The 26,940-nt window shown below is 43.4% G+C and overlaps 1 protein-coding gene across 1 annotated transcript in view; it reads left to right on the top strand.

Moving 5' to 3' along the window:
- The first annotated feature begins 8,766 nt into the window (after positions 1–8,766).
- Positions 8,767–26,940, top strand: part of htr2aa (5-hydroxytryptamine (serotonin) receptor 2A, genome duplicate a) — a 29,284-nt gene continuing 11,110 nt past the window's right edge. Inside the window, exons 1-2 of the mRNA XM_066641011.1 lie at positions 8,767–9,459; positions 25,624–25,824. Of these exons, the coding sequence (XP_066497108.1) occupies positions 9,021–9,459; positions 25,624–25,824 (640 nt within the window). The 5' untranslated portion in view covers positions 8,767–9,020. The remainder of the gene's footprint in view (positions 9,460–25,623; positions 25,825–26,940) is intronic.

Genomic DNA, 26,940 nt, shown 5'->3' on the forward strand with positions numbered 1-26,940 from the left:
AGCTGCTCCAGATGGTCTCCTGTTTTTCTTTATGAAGGTAATGTGTACACAATTGAACACCTGCTGAAATCAGTAATTACATGGTGTGTCAACCAACTTTGGAACGTGAAGTGTGTTTCCAGCATATTTTCTGCATTGCTTCTTGATCCCTGCTGGTTCAGCATGTGCCTTATTCTCTCTCTCTCTCTCTCTCTCTCTCTCTCTCTCTCTCTCTCTCTCTCTCTCTCTCTTGCTCCCACTGGCCTTTACAGTCTCCCACTTATCTTCTCAGGTGCCCAGTGTTGCTGTGGTTATAAGACTGGATTGATTGAAAAGGAACAATTTGATTATTGGTTACCCATCTCTCTGTCCCTCGACTGAGCGTGCTGTTTGCACCTAGCGCTCACCATGGCAACATAGCGCTGCCAGAGCCTGAACCCTGCCTTGGCTGAACGCTGATTGGAGAAATCTTCTCTGAGGAAATGAAGTCCTTTGTGAATTTATGGACCATCCACCTCTCAGCACCCTTGTAGTCGACGTCATGTGTGTATAAGGGATTCCGTGTCTATGCTGGATTTCTCTAGGACAAAATAGTGTGGGTTTTTCCCAAATTGCTGCTATCACATACTGTGGGTAACAAAAACAATGCCAAATGCATCACTCAGAAGAATCCACCCTGCAATCCAGTCTCCAGGGAAGGATCTTGAGTAATTGTATGTTAATCAACTAAACACCAGGGGTGTGTTATACAAACTATGACAGGAAAAGGGCAGAAAGACATTCCTACTGGACAGTCCTCAAGTTATCTGGTTAAATGAGAAATCCTCCTTCGTGGAACCCTCCACATATCATATGAACATTGTTTTTGGGCTAAATCTGGTCAGTCAATCATGGTCTTTATTTAACCCAAAAATAAATGCTGAAGGGCGGCACAGTGGCGCAGCATGTAGTGTCAGAGTCACAGCTTCAGGGACCTGGAGGTTGGGGGTTCAATTCCCGCTCCGGGTGACTGTCTGTGAGGAGTGTGGTGTGTTCTCCCTGTGTCTGCATGGGTTTCCTCCGGGTGACTGTCTGTGAGGAGTTAGTGTGTTCTCTCTGTGTCTGCGTGGGTTTCCTCTGGGTGACTGTCTGTGAGGAGTTGGTGTGTTCTCTCTGTGTCTGCGTGGGTTTCCTCCGGTTGACTGTCTGTGAGGAGTTGGTGTGTTCTCTCTGTGTCTGCGTGGGTTTCCTCCGGGTGCTCCGGTTTCCTCCTACAGTCCAAAAACACACGGTAGGTGGATTGGCAACTCAAAAGTGTCCGTAGGTGAATGTGTGTGTTCCAGGGTGTGTTTCTGCCTTACGCCCAATGATTCCAGGTAGGCTCTGGACCCACCACGACCCTGAACTGGATGAGAATAAATGCTAAAATTTGGGCTCAGTTTGGTCCAAATTTATGGCAGATTATAAGGCAGATGTATTTTTTAAGATAATTTACCACATTTCAACCAAATTTAGATGTTGAGGGATGTGTTTTTGTAGATATTTTTCACCGTATTTTCAACTAAACATAAACACTGTTTAGACGGCTGAAACAGGTGGCCACAATGTCTTTTCAACGAGTTTTTGCTGGGTGGGTATAGTAGCTTCAGTCCTTCAATGCTGAGAGAGTGAGCTGTAGTCAGTCGAGCTTCTCAGATTGTCCTGCATTTCTCAGCACAGGAGCTGAGGTGTGGACCACTCTCTTCCTCACTTCTGGATATTTCATCTCTGAAATAAATAACTGAAGCTCCAGAGTCAGTGGTGCAACCCAGTCACAGAACAGCACTGACCAGTAAACACCATCACATCACACACAGCAACAACACACCAATAAAATACAGTGCCGTTTACACTCTGTTTCTACTGGAAAACAACAACCAAAACAGCCGGAGTGAAGAGCAGCTTTAGCTGTGACCTTTTTCTGAAAGGTCAGCTATTTCATGAGCTCGTATAGGAACGTCCAGCGCTGTTAGAACTGTGTGTGTGTGCCTGCTTGCGGTAAAATGAGATTATGTGCATGACTCAGTATTGTGTTTGCACAAACATGTATAAATATGTGTGTGTGTGTGTGTGTGTGTGTGTGTGTGTGTGTGAGAGAGAGAGAGAGAGAGAGAGAGAGAGAGAGAGAGAGAGAGAGAGAGAGAGAGAGAGAGAGATTTACTGACAGGTCGAGCACAGACTCATTAACACAGTTCTTGGATTTTAACACACATTCACACACATTTGCACAAACACTTACCCACACACAGACAAACACATTTGTTTTAATAATGCATTTAGGTATTAGATGTGTAAATATCAATATTTATCGATAATACAGACCTCTGCCTCCCACAGTTCTGTCTCTAGAAGCAGAAGAGCTGCGATGAGAGGCGTGTCTCCTGCCAGACAGTGAGACTCTGTGTTTTAACGAGTTGTGCTATCGATTATCTAATATAAAGTAGCTAAGGTTTGTACAAAAAGAAGCTGGATTTGGTGCTATTTCTTCTTAATAACTCACTTGAACAGAGGTTCCAAACTTTTTCTGCCATGCCAACCTTTTCTAGATGAGAAAATCACTAACTTGGCCACACATCGATTGGTCGATACGCCACGACTAAACAAGCAGATTTTGTTTGTTTGTTGATTTGTCCAGTTATTATTATTTTTTTGTTAGAGTAGTAATTTGTCCAGTCAGCTGCTCTGAGCTTTACATCTGTGAACACAAATTCAAAAAGTGTTTGTGCTGTGATGTTTAGCTCAGAATAGCAACACGTGTTGATTATATTCATTCATTCATTCATTACCTGTATCCCTTATCCAGTTCAGGGTCGCGGTGGGTCCAGAACACACCAAACTCCTCACAGACAGTCACCCGGAGGAAACCCACGCAGACACAGGGAGAACACACCAACTCCTCACAGACAGTCACCCGGAGAAAACCCACGCAGACACAGGTAGAACACACCACACACCTCACAGACAGTCACCCGGAGGAAACCCACGCAGACACAGGGAGAACACACCAACTCCTCACAGACAGTCACCCGGAGGAAACCCACGCAGACACAGGGAGATCACACCAACTCCTCACAGACAGTCACCCGGAGAAAACCCACGCAGATACAGGTAGAACACACCACACTCCTCACAGACAGTCACCCGGAGGAAACCCACGCAGACACAGTGAGAACACACCACACTCCTCACAGACAGTCACCCGGAGAAAACCCACGCAGATACAGGTAGAACACACCACACTCCTCACAGACAGTCACCTGGAGGAAACCCACGCAGACACAGGGAGAACACACCAACTCCTCACAGACAGTCACCCGGAGGAAACCCATGCAGACACAGGGAGATCACACCAACTCCTCACAGACAGTCACCCGGAGGAAACCCACGCAGACACAAGGAGAACACACCACACTCCTCACAGACAGTCACCCAGAGGAAACCCACGCAGACACAGGGAGATCACACCAACTCCTCACAGACAGTCACCCGGAGGAAACCCACGCAGACACAAGGAGAACACACCACACTCCTCACAGACAGTCACCAAGAGGAAACCCACGCAGACACAGGGAGATCACACCAACTCCTCACAGACAGTCACCCGGAGCGGGAATCGAACCCACACTGTTTAAATGAAGAGCTGGCCAGCTAACAGTCACTTGGTTAAGCACACCACAGCACATCATAATTAGAGGATAAAGCCTCATACCTGTGAGCACAAAGTCGACTGAAGGGTCTTCTGAGTATTTTGTCTGTTTCCAGTCAGTGAGCTCCTACAGCGCCCCCTCCCTGTGGCTCACTTAAATGCACAAAAATGTTTGGCCATGTTCTGAAAGACACAGAACAGAAATTTGGCACAGCACACACACGTCATAAATCAGACCTCATTTTGAGATACAGTCCACATTTTTAAATACCGCGGTATGCTGTATTATCGTTATACGGCCCAACCCTAGCCATCACTTTTACTTTCATTTGATTTTACACTTAGACAAGATTATCTCTGATCTGATTAATTCTGATGTCATCAGAAATATCAACTGAACAATAAAAGATTAACTTGTAAATAATGGCTGTTTCAACATGAAAATAAATCAATAATAGCGGTCTCTGACATTTGCACAATAATGTACTTGTAATTTATAGGTGTGTATGAATAAATTACATTCTAATTCTAAGCAATCTAATCTAAACTGTCCTGAAAATGCACGAAAAACACACACACACACACACACACATACATTCTCTCTGGTCATTCATAATTCATATCTGATCAGTTGTCCATGAAACAAAATCATGTAGCGTCTCAAGACATTAACTTTCACATTTCTCCCCATGTGCAGATCAGACGCATACAAATCAAATCAGTCATCCCTCTTTCTGGATGTCTCTCTCTCTCTCTCTCTCTCTCTCTCTCTCTCTCTCTCTCTCTCTCTCTCTCTGTCTCATACATTGTCTCTCTCACTCTGACTCTTCCACACATTATTTTTATCTCAATATTTCTCTCATGCTCCAATTATCTCTTTCTTTCTTTCTTTTTTCTCTCTCTCCCTTCCTCTGTGTTTGTTCTCCTTCATTCTCTCCTCTCTTTCTCCGTCATCTCTCTCCCCAGCTCTTTTTATTTCTCTCTAGCTCTCTGTCTCTCTCTTTCTCTGTATAGCCCCATGTCTTGTTCTATTTCTCTCCCTCTACTACTCTCTTGATATCATTCTCCTCCTTTTACACACACTTTCAGATTATCTCACTTTCGCGCACAAACACACACACACACACACACACACAAACACACACACACACACACACACACACACACACACACACAAACACACACATACTAACATACAATGGGGAAAAAAACAACCATGATGCATAAAAACAGCTGAAAATATTCAATTTCAAATAGTTGCGGTGAGAGGACTGAGTTGAGGAGTTGCATTAAAAGTTGCATATTAATCCCAACACAACTCTCAACCCGCTGAGAGGAGAACAGTACCTGCTGATTCTGGTTATCAGACTCAACACACTCAGAGGAGAACATTAATCTCTGATTCTGTTCATCAGACTCAACACGCTCGGAGGAGAACACTACCCTCTGATACTGTTCATCAGACTCAACACACTCAGAGGAGAACACTACCCTCTGATTCTGTTCATCAGACTCAACACACTCAGAGGAGAACACTAACCTCTGATTCTGTTCATCAGCTCAACACACTCGGAGGAGAACACTAACCTCTGATTCTGTTCATCAGACTCAAGACACACACAGGAGAACACTAGCCTCTGATACTGTTCATCAGATTCAATACACTCTGAGGAGAACTCTAACCTCTGACTCTATTCATCAGACTCAACACACTCAGAGGAGAACACTAACCTCTGATTCTGTTCATCAGACTCAACACACTCAGAGGAGAACACTAACCTCTGATTCTGTTCATCAGACTCAACACGCTCAGAGGAGAACACTAACCTCTGATTCTGTTCATCAGACTCAACACGCTCAGAGGAGAACACTAATCACTGATTCTGTTCATCAGACTCAACACGCTCTGAGGAGAACACTAACCTCTGATTCTGTTCATCAGACTCAACACGCTCAGAGGAGAACACTAATCACTGATTCTGTTCATCAGACTCAACACACTCAGAGGAGAACACTAACCTCTGATTCTGTTCAACAGCCTCAACACACTCAGAGGAGAACACTAACCTCTAATTCTGTTCATCAGACTCAACACACTCAGAGGAGAACACTAACCTCTGATTCTGTTCATCAGACTCAACACACTCAGAGGAGAACACTAACCTCTGATTCTGTTCATCAGACTCAACACACTCAGAGGAGAACACTAACCTCTGATTCTGTTCATCAGACTCAACACACTCAGAGGAGAACACTAACCTCTGATTCTGTTCATCAGACTCAACACACTCAGAGGAGAACACTAACCTCTGATTCTGTTCATCAGACTCAATACACTCTGAGGAGAACACTAACCTCTGATTCTGTTCATCAGACTCAACACACTCAGAGGAGAACACTAACCTCTGATACTGTTCATCAGACTCAACACACTCAGAGGAGAACACTAACCTCTGATTCTGTTCATCAGACTCAACACACTCAGAGGAGAACACTAACCTCTGATTCTGTTCATCAGACTCAATACACTCAGAGGAGAACATTAACTTCTGATTCTGTTCATCAGACTCAATACACTCAGAGGAGAACATTAACCTCTGATACTGTTCATCAGACTCAACACACTCAGAGGAGAACACTAACCTCTGATACTGTTCATCAGACTCAACACACTCAGAGGAGAACACTAACTTCTGATTCTGTTCATCAGACTCAATACACTCAGAGGAGAACATTAACCTCTGATACTGTTCATCAGACTCAACACACTCAGAGGAGAACACTAACCTCTGATTCTGTTCATCAGACTCAACACACTCAGAGGAGAACACTAACCTCTGATTCTGTTCATCAGACTCAACACACTCAGAGGAGAACACTAACCTCTGATTCTGTTCATCAGACTCAACACACTCAGAGGAGAACACTAACCTCTGATTCTGTTCATCAGACTCAATACACTCAGAGGAGAACATTAACCTCTGATTCTGTTCATCAGACTCAACACACTCAGAGGAGAACACTAACCTCTGATTCTGTTCATCAGACTCAAGACACTCAGAGGAGAACACTAACCTCTGATTCTGTTCATCAGACTCAACACACTCAGAGGAGAACACTAACCTCTGATTCTGTTCATCAGACTCAACACACTCAGAGGAGAACACTAACCTCTGATTCTGTTCATCAGACTCAACACACTCAGAGGAGAACACTAACCTCTGATTCTGTTCATCAGACTCAACACACTCAGAGGAGAACACTAACCTCTGATTCTGTTCATCAGACTCAACACACTCAGAGGAGAACACTAACCTCTGATTCTGTTCATCAGACTCAACACACTCAGAGGAGAACACTAATCTCTGATTCTCTGAGAGAGAGTGTGAGAGATGTGTGAGAGAGTGTGTGCGAGTAAATGCAGGGATTTTGGGCTGAGATCCACGTAACCGGACAGTGAACAATGAGACACACACACACACACACACACACACACACACACACACACACACACACACACACACACACACCGAGTGACTTTACTCTTAAAGGGAACATCTACAATTGTGGGGAAATATAGTTATAAGCGTTGAGTCTTTTAAGGTGCAACGGTATAATTGAGGAAAATAATGGGTAGCATGAAGATGGTAAGGAAACCTATTCTGAATTTTGTAAAAGTTTTTCTGATTACAAATGTGAACTTAGCCTTTAAATGTCTGTGTGCAACAGAAATATGTTCCATGTGTTTGTTCATTAATACTCATTTAACTGACCATTTCTTTGCTCACTCTTAATTAACAGAGACCCTCAAAGTCTTCTGTGAGTGAAGCCTTGTTTTACTAAGAGATGTGGGGGTATGAGTGTGGACAAAATCACAATATTTATCACAATTATGATACATGATTTATAAGAGACTGTGGAGGATATGGTTAGTGCTTGAGGAAAAATGAACGATGACAAGTTTTATTGCAGAGAGCAGGATGAGTCTAGTTTCACTGAGGAACTCATTCTGGAGTTGTGCACATTCTGGATTACACAACTACACATTGTGCAATACTAAATGGTTCACAGCCCTGTCCAGAACATCAGCTTCAGCACCTTTCCCTTTAAATGATAATGAGTCACTCGCTGTTTCACCCCGACCTGAGCTCACAGCAGTGAGGAGCGAGAAGTACAAAATGTGTTTTTTAGCAGTGTTCACTACGCTCTCATTCTTCTCCATTCTCTTTTTCTATGTTTATACTCAGTGGTCTTATTTCTCTGAGCTCATTGTGTCTGTTTTGCTGCGTTTAGCCTTATCTTCCAGCACTGTGATTGGACAGACTCACACGAGGGGGTGGGGCGATTGTAAAGTCTTTGCACTTGACATCAGAAGTGGAGCAGAATCAGAACGACTCACTTAATCCCATGTTTTTTTTGTGTGTGTTTTTTGACTTTGGCAGCACACAAAAAAAACTGGCTGGGTGGCCTTGTTTCACAGTGTGTGGGTTGGTGGGCTCAAGCTAGGCTCCAATTAAATATGGTCTTCATACTTGCACACCTTGTTTAGAGAATGACTAAAAGACATTGAAATGTTTTCTAGTGCAGTACAAAGAATACTTTTGGCAGAAAATCAGTTTTTTTTACCACTAATGTATTGTTTATAGTATAATACTTGATATTGGGTAGATGGATTTAGGTAGAGACAAGCCCTCCTATAGAAGACTATAGATACACCACACACACTCAGTGTGTGTGTGTGTGTGTGCATGTGTTAATCCTGACCTCATTATTTCATTTTTACAGTCTCAGACGCAGGTGCAGAAGAAACCAGTGGACACCTGAGGAGCTCCATGCTTTTCTTCTAACTCTCGAAATCTCTCTTACACTCTCTCTCTCTCTCTCTCTCTCTCTCTCTCTCTCCATCTTTCCACCTCCCCTCCCACTGCCGCTCCCTCTCTCTCCCTCAGCGAGGCTGGATTAGGCAGAGTGATCAAAGGCTCGCAGAAGAGCAGACGCTCTCTGAGATGGAACCCCTCAGAGGGAGAGAGAGAGGGGGAAAAAGAGAAAACTCCAGTTGGACCTCCATGCGCGCTTCTGACCAGGAGGGAAGCGATTCTTATCGCATGTTTTCTCCGCTTTTCTCGGCTTTCTCAGGACTACCTGTGTAACGAGGACAGTAAGAGTGTGTTAGTGAGTGAGCACGTGCTCCTCCTGAGTGGTTTCCAGGAATGCCACACAAAGTGTAGCACCGTATCCTGCCTGATACGGAGCACAAGGACTATGCCTGAACTTGCTGAAGAGCTGGGACGGACACTATGCCCAAACGGGCTGTCCGTCTCCAACAGGTAACACACCTGTGGCTGCTCTTAAAGGGGTGAGACCACCAGCTGGGACCATGAGCTTGCATGGGAATGCTTCAGAGCTTCTCTTGGAGACCATCTCCTCCTCCATTGGCCTTGTGACCCTTGACCGAGAGGCGACTCTGGGCAGCGTAGTCCGGAATGGGTCACTGAGATGCAACCAAAGTGGGATTATCTCAGAATCATCACCTCTTGGCAACCTTTCAGTCAGCAGTGATGGCTCTAGTGGTTCTGGAGGTGTAGCTGGACGTTGCATGGGTCAGGCGTCTGAGGTTGGACAGAAGAACTGGGCGGCACTTTTGATTTTGGCCGCAGTGGTGATCACCGTCACTGGGAACATCTTGGTCATCATGGCTGTCAGCCTGGAGAGGAAGCTGCAGAATGCCACCAACTATTTCCTCATGTCCCTAGCTGTTGCAGACATGCTGCTGGGCCTCCTGGTCATGCCTGTCTCTATGGTGACCATCCTGTATGGTAAGTTTGTTGTCATTGAAGGAGTTGTCTAACTTTATGGTGCTTTTCCACTCTATGGCACCTACTCTACTCTCTGTATGGTCCCTGGTTGGTTTACGACTCCCACAGCCCCCCCCCCCCCCACCCCACCCCCCCAATGTACCCAGTGTCCTCTCAAAACTCCGTCTCTAATAAGAACAGCGGGCTTTGGAAGCCACAACAACGGCAGTAACATTAAGTGTTGTTTACTCATTGCGTATTGATGTGTTTCTGTTGTTGTTGTTTGGGACTGAACACAGCTCCATCATCAGTTCAGACAGATCACTAGAGTTTGTTCTTTCCTTGTTGAACTGTCCAGCTCTCACTGAATTATTTTCTTGGTCACCGATCCAAGGGGCATTTGAACGTCTTCCAAAGACCACGGTGTAATTTTATGAGCTGCCATTGTGAGTTGTATAAACACAAATGTGTTTATCTCTTTTGTGGGGATTTTATAAAAGCATAGTTTGTGTCATTGTGATTGTAAAAAAAGAAAAGAACCCGGTTCCAGGACCAGGATCAGATTTACCTGATGGAAAAGCAAAAAAGCAGAGTAGAGTTGCGCGGAGTAGACTAGGGACCATGCAGTGGAAAAACGATATTTATTACGTAAGCAATATCAGAGGTGGGTAAACCAGGTACTGAAATTAAGAATCACCCTAGGGTTTTATTTCAAATGCCTGCCTATTTTAATGACAGAAATCTAGCCATTAGGTTGAAGCAAAATACTGTGGAGAATTTTTAATCTCTTGACCAGAATAACCCACCACTGTGTACCACTCAGTGGTCAATTTATGAACCATTATCTTGTTGAAAGTAGAAAATATCCCAAAACCAAAAATATTTAGCCAAGAGCTGCTCTGAGATCTGAGTCTGATCATTGATAAAGGGTCAGAGGATGTCTAATGAAGACATCTACAGATCTGTCTCCAACTGCACACTGGCAAGGTGGAGGTACAAGGGAGGTGTTTCTAATAACGTGACCACATTTTTTGTACTAAAAATGGCTGGATGACTTTATCAGGTGATTGTCCTTGCTTCCTATGTTTGATGGATGCTGCTCACTTGAGCCTGGCTCAGTTAAGAACTGTTAAGTCATGATGTTTTGGTTGCTTTTGACCGATGGACTGTGTAATTGTTTTGTGATGCCTTTCAGTTCCATTTAGAAATAGCTGATGATGCAACACAGCAAATGTATATTACACATGTGCTATAGACAGCTGTTATTTGATAATGAGGTATGTTCAGCAGATGTCTTGCTTCGTATAAGTGTTGATGGCTTTTAATTACATCTCTTCAGTTTCCCTGTTGGGACAACGCAGGTGGTGTCACATGCCACACCTTGGGTTAATGGCTGTGAGGAGTGTGGTGTGTTCTTCATTTGTGTGTGTGGGTTTCCTTCGGGGACTCTGGTTTCCTCCAGAGTCCAAACATACTTGCAAACGCTTACAAAAAATGCATAAGGCTGCAAAGTTTTGTGGTAAGACTGCAGATTCTAATGATTTTGGGAGTTAAGGTGTTGTGTTTTGACCTGTTTGGATGTAAAGATGTGGTGTTCTGAGGAGTTTGGAGGTAAAAGTGTTGTGTTCTGAGGAGTTTGGAGGTAAAAGTGTTGGTTTGTGATGTGTTTGGAGGTAAAAGTGATGGTTTCTGAGGTGTTTGGAGGTAAAAGCATTGTGTTCTGAGGTGTTTGGAGGTAAAAGTGTTGTGTTCTTAGGTGTTTTGAGGTAAAAGTGCTGAGTTTTCAGGTGTTTGGAGGTAAAACGTTTCTGTTTGGTGGTGTTTGAAGGTAAAAGTTGTGTTCTGTAGTGTTAGGAGGTAAAAGTATTGTGGTCTGTAGTGTTTGGAGGTAAAACGTTTCTGTTTGGTGGTGTTTGGAGGTAAAAGTGTTGTGTTCTGAGGAGTTTGGAGATAAAAGTGATGGTTTCTGAGGTGTTTGGAGGTAAAAGTGTTGTGTTCTGAGGTGTTTGGAGATAAACGTGTTGTGTCTTGAGGTGTTTGGAGGTAAAAGCATTGTGTTCTGAGGTGTTTGGAGGTAAAAGTGTTGGTTTATGATGTGTTGGATGTAAAAGTGTTGTGTTTAGAAGTGTTTGGAGGTAAAAGTTTTGTGTCCTGAGGTGTTTGGAGCTAAAATTGTTGTGTGGAGGTAAAACATTTCTGTTTGGTGGTGTTTGGAGGTAGAAGTGTTGTGTTCTGAGGTGTTTGGAGGTAAATGTGTTTAGTTTTGAGGTGTTTGGAGGTAAAACATTTCTGTTTGGTGGTGTTTGGAGGTAAAAGTTGGGTTCTGTAGTGTTTGGAGGTAAAGTTGTGTTCTGTAGTGATAGGAGATAAACGTGTTGTGTTTTGAGGTGTTTGGAGGTAAAAGGATTGTGTTTTGAGGTGTTTGGAGGTAAAATTATTGTGGTCTGAGGTGTTTGGAGGTAAAATGTTTCTGTTTGGAGGTAAAAGTTGGGTCCTGTAGTGTTTGGAGGTAAAGGTGTTTTCTGTAGTGTTTGAAGGTAAAAGTGTTGTGTTTTGAGGTGTTTGGAGGTAAAGTTGTGTTCTGTAGTGTTAGGAGGTAAAAGTATTGTGGTCTGTAGTGTTTGGAGGTAAAACGTTTCTGTTTGGTGGTGTTTGGAGGTAAAGAAGTTGTGTTCTGAGGTGTTTGGAGGTAAAGGTGTTGTGTTCTGTGGTGTTTGGAGGGAACACTGAAGTGTGTGGAGGTGATGTGATACCTGGAGGCAATGATGAGGTGTTTGAGGAACATTTGGAAAAGTCTGGATATGCACTTGCTTTGTATGAAGGCAGGTTCCTTGTGATTTGGACATTACAGTGTGATGTACCACTGAACCTGAGGTGTTTTGAGGTGCATTGGGAGATACTCTTGCATTGTCTGGAGGCCTAGATCTGGTGATATGGAGGTGTTTGGAAGAAAAGGTTTTGTGTTTTAAGGCAATGAGGGTAAAATTTTGAGGCCTGTGGAAGGTTGGTGGTCTGACTCCTGCAGGGCTGTGACTGGTTGCTGGGTTGTGTTAGTGAGTTCACCTGTACGTTATGGTGGGCTACAATAATGTGGTGCATTAAACTGACTTCATTCAACACACTTCATTTCCATATAAAAACACAGCTTTCTCTTTGACTCTGGCTTTTCCTGTGATGTGTTATATATTATTAATGTGAAAATGATGGACACGTTGGAATCGAGAAAATCCGACGTACCACATTAGTGTGTGTGTGTGTGTGTGTGCGTGTGTGTGTGTGAGAGAGAGAGAGGGGGGAACTCGCTGATTCTGTTTGTGTCAGTGCCCCCTGCTGTCTCCAACTGTCCATTCCAGCACATTTCTTTCCTTCTCTCTCTATCGTTCTTTCTTTCTGAGAGAACTACATCTTTTATTCTCTGTGAATAACTACCCCTTCTTTTTCTATAGGGCTGTCTCATTTTATTGGATCCCATCTGTGTGTTCCTCAATGTGTGGTGTGTGTTCATGTGTGTGTGTGTGTGTGTGTGTGTGTGTGTGTGTGTGTGCGTGTGCGTGTGTGTGCGTGTGTGTGTGTGCTTAACGAGCCATCAGTCTATCTGTCCATCCATCCATCCAATTGTCCTTCAGTCTCTCTCTATCTGTGTGTCACTCTCTTATATGGGCGCGCACACACACACACACACACACACACACACACACACACACACTCAGAGGGACTTTCTCTCTCTCACTCTCTTTCTGGTAGTGAGTGATTGTTGCATGCTGTTGCTTTAGACAACTGAACATTAGAGCTGCAAGCTCATTAACATTATAATGTGTGTGTGTGTGTGTGTGTGTGTGTGTGTGTGTGTTTAAGCAGAAAAATCTCTGCTTGATTATTAAACACTTCTCTTTAACCGTGAGACAAAAGAGCTCATTAAAAATGATGATGGAAATTGACATTGATGAAAAAGCTGTTATTCAACACTTTTTCCAGCTCAGACTTCTATATTTTTTTTGTTTGTTTGTTGTTTTTTGTTTAGTTTTAGTTTGGTTCTGCCCCAGTGGTTGATCTCATATTCATCTAGAAACTTTAGGAGTCACCCTCCGGTCCGGACGGATAGGTACAGAGTAAACAAAACACTGTGTGCTCAGAGGTTGTTCCCCTTTACAACAGTCTCTTTTCTTCTGGAAACCCTCTACACTAGATGTTGGAACATTGCTGCGAGGATATGATGGCATTCACAAGAGCATTAATGAGGTCATGTGCTGATGTGGGATGATTAGTTCTGACTCTCTATATCGTTTCCGAGGTATTGGATGGAGCTCATAACGAATGCAGCGACCAATAAATTCTACAGAGATTTACCAACTGTGTCCACTATCAATATATACACTTGTAAGGCAACAAGTGGATCAGACACAGAAGTGTTGCTGGAGTTTTTTAAATCCTGCAGCCACTCACTGTCCATTCTGTTAGACACTCCTACTTTGTTGGTCAGAGACAGTAGTTCATCATTTGTGTTGGTCATCCTTCATCAGTGATGGGGGGCCTGTAAGGGTCCTGAGCATTGACTTCATAGACGACAGGTTTTAATGTTATGGTTGATCTAGGTTTATACTGTTAAGATCTAGTACAAAGTATTGATAGATCCAGGAGAGTTGAACGCTGTGTTGGGTCACTCTGTGATGGCGAGACTGTCGGAGCACTTCAGGTGTTTTTTAATCAGAGAAACGCAGTGCCCTTTCTGACTGAACTTTCGGAACCTGCCGAGTTCAAACGAGTGGATAATGGAGTTCTGGGAAGCATTCTTCTTTTTGCTCTCAGTGACTCACACTCACATAAACACCTGAGTTAAGAGTGATTGAGTCCGGACTGAATATCTGCGAACAGGGGATTTCAGAGAAGAATATTTCTGTCCAGCACTCGTGGTGTTGTCAGGCAAGAGTCAGTACACCACACTCTTAAAGATAAAGGTGCTACAAAGAGTCCTTTGAGCGCTGCAATAGAACCATATTTGCTAATAATTTATACATTTACATCAAGCGATGTTTCTTTAAACCTTTAAAAGTTTCCTCACACTCACACGTCTTTAACACTCATGGTTCTTTAAGGAATCAGAAGTGTTTTTTCCAAGGCATCGCTCAAAGTAATCTATGTAGGATTTTTTATGTTTAAGAGTTTGGACAAAACTGTGTGGACACATTTGTTCCAACATTTCTTCTGAAATGAGGGGTGTTCACAGTGATTTATTTCCTCTTTAGCGCTGTAAGGTTTTCTACTCTCCTTGGAAGACTTGGAACATGACTGTGAGGATTTCACGGCACCCACAGTTAATTCTTCACCCTTTGTTTTTCACACTACTTCATTTTAAGGTTATTTTTAGTTGAATAAAATGAGAATTGTGACTTTTAATACGACACAGAGTTACTGTAATGTGACATAAGATCAGAGAATGTTTGAATTTTGAATTAAACGTATACATTACACATAAAGTCCTTCTAAACTAAAACTAATATTCATTCATTCATTATCTGTAACTGCTTATCCAATTCAGGGTCGCGGTGGGTCCAGAGCCTACCTGGAATCATTGGGCACAAGGTGGGAATATACCCTGGAGGGGGGATCGTGCTGCCCTAAAATGAATATATTAATTTATATTTTATGTATATTTCTGCCTGATCTTGTTGATTTCAGACAGAATTTTTGAGTGTGGGTTTGGAATTAAAGCCAGACTAGGTAATGATGTAAAACAGTTAGTGTGAGGTAGTTGTTGAAAATAACCCCATCCCTTCAGCCCTCCTACCAAAGCCACACTCCTAAAACACATATACACACACTGCCGGACTACAGCTAGAGGAGTCTTAGAGAGAGAGAGACAGAGAGTAAGAGAGAGCAATGAGAGAGATTTGCAACGTCATTCTCTACATTCTTTCTTCTATTGCTTTGTTCAGCAGTGTGAGTTGTTGAAAGAGGCAGGAGGAAATATCTCTGCTGCTTTTGTGTAGCTAACTTTCTGCCTTGTGTGTGTAAAGCTTTGTCGTGGCCTTTGTTAATGCACAAACAATTAGACATGCAGTTCACCTGTGCATGTGGGCATAGGCCATGAGTTCTTGACAGTCCTGCAGCCGCCAGAGATAGCAGTTTTGTCTTTTTATGAACAGGGTTTAATTTCTGATCAATATTAATCACTAATGATCACTGGATTACTGAGTATTTCAAAATATGGAAATAAAATTATTCTAAATTATACTACAGGGAGTCTCAACCCTGCAATGTGATTGGCTGAGAGACATTCCAGAAGTGCCAATATTACTGTAATGGCACTGTGACCGAAGCTCATCAGGTATCACTCCGCAAAATACATGTAACCTAGCAACGACGCCAGCGCTTACAAGACGGAGCTGTGCGTGGGCTTATTCACCCAACGGGGAATCGGTTCATATCCCGTTTGCGCACCTTATGAACAGAGTAAATGGCGCAGTGGACGTTGTTTGCTTTCTGATTTGTAAACAAAAGAAAAATATATAGATAAAAGTAAATTGCTACATCTATGTGGTTTCTGTGATCGTGTTTAACTCGAGTTGAGGCGCGTCTTTTTTCTTCGCTGCACTCATTCACCAGCTCAGCAGCACGGCTCTGGATGAATACTCTAAATTACTCACTTTTAACTTAAACAGAGAGAATTTGGCGTTGTTTAGAATATGATATATATCACAACACAATGAGGACCAAATATAAAAAAAAGTAAAAGATCCAAAGTTTGTTGAAAAGACTAAAAAGGAATGTGTGATGGAATGAAACTATTCTACCTCACGGAAAGTTAAACGGGGCGACACGGTGTCGCAGTCACACAGACCTGGAGGGTGTGGGTTCAAGTCCGGGTGACTGTCTGTGAGGAGTGTGATGTGTTCTCCCTGTGTCTGCGCGGGTTTCCTCCAGGTGACTGTCTGTGAGGAGTGTGGTGTGTTCTCCCTGTGACTGCGTGGGTTTCCTCCAGGTGACTGTCTGTGAGGAGTGTGGTGTGTTCTCCCTGTGACTGCGTGGGTTTCCTCCAGGTGCTCTGGTTTCCTCCCACGGTCCAAAATCACATGTTGGTCGGTGGATTAGCGACTTAAAAGTGTCCTTAGGTGTAAGTGTGTGAGTGTGTGTCGCCCTGTGAAGGACTGGTGCCCCCTCCAGGGTGTGTTCTTTCCTTGCGCCCAGTGATTCCAGGTTGGCTCCAGACCCACTGCGACAATAAGTGGTTTCATACAGTGAATGAACTAATGAATTTGTGAAGTGAATGAATGAAGTGTATTTGTGTTTTGACCAAATTTCAGACCTGATTTAAACTTCTGCAGAGATTAGAACCAAACATAAACGTTTCACTGCAGATTCCTGTTTCCCCTGCGAAACATTTCGTTATTTAATTTTTTTCTGAATGTGTGGCTTCTGTCAGATACAGGAAAAGTCCTTGAGTGGACTGAAATGAGGGTTTTCATCGGGGGGAGAAAAGAGGGGGAGGAGAGTGTGAGAGACTTGTTTGGGTTCTGCCTCCTGATGGATGGCTGTCTTTGTTATCGTGTGGTGCTGGACACACTCACACACATAAACACATGGATATTTTTCTTGGAAAATTACCGCTGTTTCCACCACCCCACAAATGTAAGATGCAGAAATGCGTGTCTTGTTGCCATGACGAGTTCTGAGCACTTCTCCTTTCCAAAGAAGAACTGTCCGCCCTTTAGGGGACCGCAGCAAAAAACACAGAGTCGATGTTATCAACATCATCCATCATCAAGAACCAGGGAGCCCACAGGTCAGCATCTGCACTTTCAGACTCTAAGGGCATGGATTATTTTTACCCCTGTGCCCTCTAGTGTTTAGGATTAAAGTTATTGAAGTCAGCGTTTCTGAAACTTTTCCAAAAGGTGATATTTCCCTCAATACACACTGAATATTTTGTGAACTTCTTGTTAAGAGTTCAGTCCACTTTCAGGTTAAATGACTGTTATTATTTCAAATAGCTTGGCATTATAAAATAATAGCAGTTCACTGCCCTGTGCTGATTCATATACAGTGAGACTGAGCCAGGAGCGTCCAAACGTCCAGTCTTTTATCAGAATTTGGACCAGTAGCGTTTAGTCTTCCATCAGACTGTGGACTGGGAATGTCCAGTCTTTCATCAGACTGTGGACCGGGAATGTCCAGTATTCCGTCAGACTGTGGACCGGGAATGTCCAGTCTTCCATCAGACTGTGGACCGGGAATGTCCAGTCTTCCATCAGACTGTGGACCGGGAATGTCCAGTCTTCCATCAGACTGTGGACAGGGAATGTCCAGTCTTTCATCAGACTGTGGACTGGAAATGTCCAGTCTTTCATCAGACTGTGGAACGGGAATGTCCAGTCTTCCATCAGACTGTGCACCGGGAATGTCCAGTATTCCATCAGACTGTAGACCGGGAATGTCCAGTCTTCCATCAGACTGTGCACCGGGAATTTCCAGTCTTCCATCAGACTGTGGACTGGGAATGTCCAGTATTCCATCAGACTGTGGACCGGGAATGTCCAGTCTTCCATCAGACTGTGGACTGGAAATGTCCAGTCTTTCATCAGACTGTGGACCGGGAATGTCCAGAATTCCATCAGACTGTGGACCGGGAATGTCCAGTATTCCATCAGACTGTGGACCGGGAATGTCCAGTCTTCCATCAGACTGTGGACTGGGAATGTCCAGTATTCCATCAGACTGTGGACCGGGATTGTCCAGTATTCCATCAGACTGTGGACTGGGAATGTCCAGTCTTTCATCAGACTGTGGACCGAGAATTTCCAGTCTTTCATCACACTCTCGACTGGGAATGTCCAGTATTCCATCAGACTGTGGACCGGGATTGTCCAGTATTCCATCAGACTGTGGACCGGGAATGTCCAGTATTCCATCAGACTGTGGACTGGGAATGTCCAGTCTTTCATCAGACTGTGGACCGGGAATGTCCAGTCTTCCACCAGACTGTGGACCGGGAACATCCTGAAGCACCTCCACTCTCACCTGGTCTAATGAATTTACCTCTTACCTTCAGGGCCTGGAGACTGTGTTTTTAAAATATGAAGCATCTCATTGAACTAGCCTTTTAAGCACTCACTCACTCAAATACTAACTCGTATAATATGTGCTGTCTTTATCTGATCAGACTGCTGTTTCCAGTTAAGGAAAGTTTACAGAGCTATGAGTGAGAAATAAAAATAATCCAATCACGTCTTTCTCTTGATGCATTTCCCTCAGTTTGTAAATCAGGACAAAGCGATGCCGCCCTCACAGCATCATCACACGTTATGAATAGTACACAAATCTAAAGCCATAGATTTAGAACTGCCTTGGGTTCTCTGGCTCCTGATGGATTTATCTCATTTCTAGGGCCACAGTGATGGATCTCCTGGTTGTCATGGTGACCGCTGATGCTCAGGAGAAGAGCACCCCCCACCCCTCAGCTGGAGGTGATAAGCACCATTAAAAATAAAGTGTGTATTGAACTGAGCTCTGTTCTTATTTCCTAAAGAGGAGACCACCTTCCAAACACTTGGCTACTGATGAGCTCAGTGTCAACCAGCTGCAATTGTGCGTGTGTGTGTGTGTGTGTGTGTGTGTGTGTGTGTGTGTGTGTTTGTGTGTGTGGGAGCTAGTGACATAGACAATCAGATGTGGATGAACTGGTGATAATAATTTGCTCTATAATTTGCAAGTCATGGCTCTATAATCACACATACACACACGTACACTCACACAAACACACACACACACACACTCAGGCACACATACATACCCACACCGCAATACATATACATGCTCTCAGATTGTACAATTCTGTGTAAGATGCTGTGTCTGTGTGATGCTGTGGGTGTGTATGATACTGTGTGTATTTGATGCTGCATGTGTATGATCCTGTGTGTGTGTGTGTGTGTGTGTGTGATGCTGTGCTTGTGTATGATGCTGTGTGTGTGTGACGCTGTGTGTGAAAGATGCTGTGTGCGTGTGTGTGTGTGTGTGTGTGTGTGTATGATGCTCTGGGTGTGTATGATGCTGTGCGTGTGTGATGCTCTGGGTGTGGATGATGCTGTGTGTGTGTGAGAGAGATGCTGTGTGTGTATGATACTGTGTGTGTTATGGTGTGTCTGTATCATACTGTTTGTGTGATGCTGTGTGTTTATCATACTGTGTGTGTGATGCCGTGTGTGTATCATACTGTGTGTGTGATGCTTTGTGTGTATCATACTGTGTGTGCGATGCCGTGTGTGTATCATACTATGTGTGTGATGCTGTGTGTGTATCATACTGTGTGTGTGATGCCGTGTGTGTATCATATAATATGTGTGTTGCTGTGTGTGTATCATACTGTGTGTGATGCCATGTGTGTATGATACTGTGTGTGTAATGCCATGTGTATGATACTGTGGGTGTGTATGATGTTCGAGTCCCTGGGGGTAATCTGAGGTATCTTGCCCCCCTTCCCCCTCACCCCACCCCACCCCCCAGCAGGTACTAAAGCAGCTCTTATTTTGTGGCGGATCGTCTGAGGGTGGGTCAGTGGGACTGACCGGGTTTTTGAGGCTGAGTGGTGGAGATTAGAGCGAGGGGCTTGAGTGTAAAATGCAGCAGATTAAACAGTGAAGTAATTAAGGGGTCCCCGGTGCTGGGGCTGATGAGCCTCCGTAATTAGACACACTTTCTGACTCTGTTAGAGGCTGTCACACTGTCCTCACTGTCCTTCAGTGCACTTCACTTGCAAACACACACACATACAACCATGTTCAAATAAACACACACACACACACACACACACACACTCCTGGCACTCAGTGATTAGGGATTAATGGCTTTACTGAGCTGCCCTCACTCACACTCCAGTTTTATTAGATGAAGCTAGAGACATCTCCTCTTTCTCTCCATCCATGTCACTTTTCCTCTTTTTTTTCTCCTCGTTCTTTCTCTCTCTTTCATCCGCTTTCCACTTTCTGTCAGGGTTCATGTTTCTCTGTGTTTTTATAAATGTACTGATAAGTTTATAATGAGTTATACTTAGTTATATTTAGTGTTTTACTGTACGTTCCTGTGACGAGAGCATAAACCAGTCCCTTCCCCATTTTTAACCAAACATTCATTCTGATGGTTTTGGAAGAATATTGATTCTAAAGGGAGATAGAAGGTGTTGTTTGGACTGAGGTGAGCTTAATATTTCAGTGATATTCAGTGCTATCAGATTTTTGGTGCTATTCCTGGAATGATCTGTTTACATTGTGGGCATTTGGGCTCTGACAGAATTTGTCAGGTTCAGGCCTGATTAAGCGTGTGTGTGTGTGTGTGTGTGTGTGCGGGGTGTGAGTGTGTGTGTGATAGCAGCATTGAGCCCAAAGCACTGCTCAAATTTCCAGGTTTATTCTGGATGCATCCTTCTGATAAGCTCTACAACAAAGAGAGATAGACATGGAGAGTGTGTGTGTGTGCGTGTGTGTGTGTGTGTGCGCGCGTGTGTGTGTATGTGTGTGTGCGTGCATATGTGTATGTGTGTGTGTGTGTGTGTGATTGCGTGTGCGTGCGTGTGTGCGTGTGTGTGTGTGTGTGTGTGCGCGCGCGTGTGTGTGTGTGTGTGTGTGCGCGTGCGTGTGTGCGTGTGTGTGTGTGTATTTATAAGGGACAGAGAGAAAAGGGTAAATAGAGAGTAAAAGAGAGACAGACACAGCCCTAAGGTACTGAATAGAGCTCGATCACGCCAGAGAACATAGTTCCACAGTTCCACTTGTGGTTGAAGCTACAATAACATTACTGAAAATCCATCTGATTTATATATGATTTGAATCCTTTGCTTAACCACATGAGGATAAAGTCACCAGAACTGTGTGTGATCAGTGATTCTGAGTGAGACCCAGCTTTGGGAAGATGCTGCAAAACAGAGATGAAAGAGTGTGGGAAAATCAGCAAAGGCAGGTTCATGGAAGTTGACAAATATCGAGTTGATCTCTTAGCGCAGGCTGAGGAGGTTTGTTGTGCCTGGAGTGCTTTATCTCTCTCTCTCTCTCTCTCTCTCTCTCTCTCTCTCTCTCTCTCTCTCCCTCTCTGAGATTGATCTTCTTCAGTGTATTCCTCTGTTCACCAGCAGATCACATACTGTGGGGTGTTTTTTATTATAAATTTCCTCCTGTGTGAATATGTCTAAATTAGAGGCGTTGCGAGACTGTCCTCTTCGAGTTGGCATTTGGATGGTTTGGGTGCAAAACAGCAAAAACGTAGCAGTTCCTATATGTAGGGATTGTAAACAAGGATGTAATGTAATTCAAGAAGGATGGAGAGTGACAAAATAAATACAGTTAGAGCATCCAGTGTTTTACACAAGAGTCTGGGGGCCATTACCCTGTGAGAAAGATGTCACTCTCAGGCTCCTTCTCTCTGTTTTCTTTTTCTTGCCGTTTTCTCATTATTTTCCCCTCTTGTTTCTTGCTTTGTCTGTCTTTCTTTCAGTCTTTAACTCTCTCTCTGTGTCTCATGTTCTGTTTCTCACTCTTTCCTTGTTCTCTCCCTTTTCTCTTATTCTTCTTAATCTCGCTCTCTCTCTATGCTCAGAAACACTGCTGTTCTTTTCTTTTCTCAGCTTCACTTTTTATTTGTGTTTCTTGCATGAACCCCACAGTGAGTGCGCGCTAGATGGTTCAATCCTGCTGCACAAGCATGCCTTCATCACGTGGCTCTCAGCGCTGCCTCACACTCAGGTGTCTGTGCCAGTAAGAAAAACAACAACAACAACTCAATAGCAGAATAAACAAGACATATTTGTAAATGAGACAATAACAAAAAAAGGAGCATGAGCCTCTGAACATTCATAACATAATTAAATATGTCATTTTTATTGGATTGGCACATGGGATTTCTGCCTGCCCTTAGATACACCCTAGCCTGCCCTTAGATGCGCCCCAGCCCGCCCTTAGATACACCCCAGTCTACCATTAGATACACCCCAGTCCACCATTAGATATGCCCAGCCCGCCCTTAGATGCGCCCCAGCCCGCCCTTAGATACGGCCCAACCCACCCTTAGATAACCCAGCCCACCCTTAGATACACCCCAGTCTACCATTACATACACCCCAGTCCACCATTAGATATGCCCAGCCCGCCCTTAGATACGGCCCAGCCCACCCTTAGATAAGCCAGCCCACCCTTAGATACACCCCAGTCTACCATTAGATATGCCCCAGCCTGCCCTTAAATATGCCCAGCCTGCCCTTAGGTACGCACCCCCGCCCGCCCTTAGATACGCTTCAGCCCACCCTTAGATACACCGTAGTCCGCCTTTAGATACGCCTCAGCCCACCCTTTGATACACCCCTGGTCTAAATGCTAAAGGTCAGACAGCACAGGGCTGTGGAGCACTGAAACTGTGTTCTCCCGAGTGACCCCAGTGAGCTCCATCCAACACTTTTGGGATGAGTTTGAGCAGTGTTTGTGATCCATGACATACATTATCCAAAATAAGTTTCTGATTTCACCAACGTTGATGTGGCTGAATGCCATCAAATCCTCACAGCAATATTCCAACATTTAGTCAAAAGCCTTTTTAGAAGAAGTTACTGCAGCAAAGAGGCTTGAAATACATATTAATCCTCTTTTAATGATGCGATGGATGAGCAGGTGTCCACATGTATATGACATATTTTCTCACTGTTCTGAAGTCCTTGTATTGATATGAAAACACACACACACACACACACACACACACACACACACACAATGACAAACAGGAGATAAATATCCTCCCCTGCAGTTATGTTGTCTTTATCTTTACCCACCAACCCCCCCCCCACCCTTCTGTTTTTCCCCCACTCTTTTCCCCTTTACAAATCCAGTTTTCTCTCCACTTCTCCTCACTGTCTCTCCCCATCCACTCTTCTTTTTGTTGTTGTTTAATTTTACTTTCATTTCACCTGATCTAAACTGGTTTACACTGTTGCTGGTGTATGCTGATCTAAACTGATTTAAACTGTTGCTGGTATACGCAGATCTAAACTGGTTTAAACTGTTGCTGGTGTACGCAGATCTAAACTGGTTTAAACTGTTGCTGGTGTACGCAGATCTAAACTGATTTAAACTGTTGCTGGTGTACGCAGATCTAAACTGGTTTAAACTGTTGCTGGTGTACGCAGATCTAAAGTGATTTAAACTGTTGCTGGTATACGCAGATCTAAACTGGTTTAAACTGTTGCTGGTATACGCAGATCTAAACTGGTTTAAACTGTTGCTGGTGTACGCGGATCTAAACTGATTTAAACTGTAGCTGGTATACGCAGATCTAAACTGATTTAAACTGTTGCTGGTATACGCAGATCTAAAGTGGTTTAAACTGTTGCTGGTGTACGCAGATCTAAACTGATTTAAACTGTTGCTGGTATACGCAGATCTAAACTGGTTTAAACTGTTGCTGGTGTACGCAGATCTAAAGTGATTTAAACTGTTGCTGGTATATGCAGATCTAAACTGGTTTAAACTGTTGCTGGTGTACGCAGATCTAAACTGGTTTAAACTGTTGCTGGTATACGCAGATCTAAACTGGTTTAAACTGTTGCTGGTGTACGCGGATCTAAACTGATTTAAACTGTTGCTGGTGTACGCGGATCTAAACTGATTTAAACTGTTGCTGGTATACGCAGATCTAAACTGATTTAAACTGTTGCTGGTATACGCAGATCTAAACTGGTTTAAACTGTTGCTGGTGTATGCAGATCTAAATTGGTTTAAAGTGTTGCTGGTGTACGCGGATCTAAACTGGTTTAAACTGTTGCTGGTATATGTGGATCTAAAGTGGTTTAAACTGTTGCTGGTGTACGCGGATCTAAACTGGTTTAAACTGTTGCTGGTGTACGCATATCTAAACTGGTTTAAACTGTTGCTGGTGTACGCGGATCTAAACTGGTTTAAACTGTTGCTAGTATACGTGGATCTAAACTGGTTTAAACTGTTGCTTGTATACGCGGATCTAAGCTGGTTTAAACTGTTGCTGGTATACGTAGATCTAAACTGGTTTAAACTGTTGCTGATATACGTAGATCTAAACTGGTTTAAACTGTTGCTGGTGTACGCAGATCTAAACTGGTTTAAACTGTTGCTGGTGTACGCAGATCTAAACTGGTTTAAACTGTTGCTGGTGTACGCAGATCTAAAGTGGTTTAAACTGTTGCTAGTATACGTGGATCTAAACTGGTTTAAACTGTTGCTTGTATACGCAGATCTAAGCTGGTTTAAACTGTTGCTGATATACGTAGATCTAAACTGGTTTAAACTGTTGCTGGTGTACGCAGATCTAAACTGGTTTAAACTGTTGCTGGTGTACACGGATCTAAACTGGCTTAAACTGTTGCTGGTATACGCAGATCTAAACTGGTTTAAACTGTTGCTGATGTACGCTGATCTAAACTGGTTTAAACTGTTGCTGGTGTACACGGATCTAAACTGGTTTAAACTGTTGCTGGTGTATGCTGATCTAAACTGGTTTAAACTGTTGCTGGTATACGCAGATCTAAACTGGTTTAAACTGTTGCTGATGTACGCTGATCTAAACTGGTTTAAACTGTTGCTGATGTACGCTGATCTAAACTGGTTTAAACTGTTGCTGGTATACGCGGATCTAAACTGGTTTAAACTGTTGCTGATGTACGCTGATCTAAACTGGTTTAAACTGTTGCTGGTGTACACGGATCTAAACTGGTTTAAACTGTTGCTGATGTACGCTGATCTAAACTGGTTTAAACTGTTGCTGGTGTACACGGATCTAAACTGGTTTAAACTGTTGCTGGTGTATGCTGATCTAAACTGGTTTAAACTGTTGCTGGTATACGCTTATCTAAATTGGTTTAAAATGTTTTCTTGGTGTATCCTGATCTAAACTGGTTTAATAGGTTGCTGGTTTATGCTGTAATAACTGTTTTATTCGAATTAAAAACATTTTGTCTGGTGCAAACTACTTTATGTTTTTTTATCTGCGCTAAAGTAGTTTATTCTACTCTGGTGGTGGTTTATCAGATCTCCAAATTCACAAATTGAACATACTTGTTTTCTTTGAAGAGTGACAGTATGTTTCGAACCGTTAGTACATTCTTCATTGGTCATTACTGCTTATTTTCAGAAAAGTAAATATAATTTGTGCCTGTGTTTTTCTGTGTGTGTGTGTGGATCTCAGGTTACTCATGGCCACTCCCAGCCGTCCTGTGTCCAGTGTGGATTTACCTGGATGTCCTGCTGTCCACGGCGTCCATCATGCACCTGTGTGCCATCTCTTTGGACCGCTATGTGGCCATCCGCAACCCGTTCCACCACAGCCGCTCCAACTCCCGCTCTCGAGCCCGGGCCAAGATCACCGCCGTCTGGACCATCTCCGCCGGTCAGTCACGATCATGTGACCTCAGAAGTGTTATCTCTGAACTGAATGCAGGCCTTTTCCTCTGAGGTACATCTGCTCTATAGCAGTGGTCACCAAACCCAGTTCTGGAGACATGATGTCACATTAATTTCATTAGTGTTCATTAGGGAGCATGGAACATACAGCACTTTGCATAGTCTTAGGCACAAGATTATTATTATTTAAATTGACCTTGTCAATAAACCAGGATAAACGATAACTTCAAATAATACTGGACTGTCACCAGGAGACATTAGGAAAGTATTAAACTAACACACAAACACAAACACACATACACTCACACGCTATCACACTCACTGGAATTCTAATATTATGGGACATAGTGAGGAACAGAGAATGTGTGAGAGAGAGAAAGAGAGTGGAGAGGAACAGGAAAGAGAGGAGAGGGTGAGTAACAGATAGAGTGAGAGAGCTTGACCACTTCAGCATGTTCTAAAAGTCTCTTGAATGTGTTTACGGAGAATGGAGAGAGTGATTTTAAGAAGCAGCTGCTGAATGACGATGAGGGTGACATTGAGGAAAACGACAAAAAATGGAAAACGGCAGGAATAAAGGATGACCGTCACATTCAGTTTATAAAATAACAGATTTCTTGATTTTATGTCACATGACTCTCTTAATTTAACAACTAATTTAACTACTCTTTAAAATGGTAAATTGTGAAGTTTGCTTCAGAAAACAGGGATATAATTGAGAAAATAATTGAGAAATAAGTAAAAGTTTCAGGTATATAGTCTTGGTCTGTTTAGCAGCCACATCATCAGCAGGATTAATAAGGACTGGCACAAATAGCTTTGTCTTCTGGTGTAACACAAGATAGGGGAGTCCCAGCATGTGCATCTTCACACAACGCAGGATGAAATAATCAGAGCAGAATCAGAACTTTCTGTGTGCAACATCACTGTAGATACAATATTCAACACATTGTGTCTTGTTGGAGGTGCTGTGTTGTTCCACACAGAGACATGTTGGACACACTCTGCCTAAATAGTTCTTCAGTGGGGGTTTTCACTCAGAATTCAGGAGAGGAGCTCCTGTCTCTCTACCTCTGATTGGCTTGTTATTTGTCCGTCATGT

This window comes from Hoplias malabaricus, chromosome 12, assembly GCF_029633855.1.
Source record: "Hoplias malabaricus isolate fHopMal1 chromosome 12, fHopMal1.hap1, whole genome shotgun sequence".
Taxonomy (NCBI): Eukaryota; Metazoa; Chordata; class Actinopteri; order Characiformes; family Erythrinidae; genus Hoplias; species Hoplias malabaricus.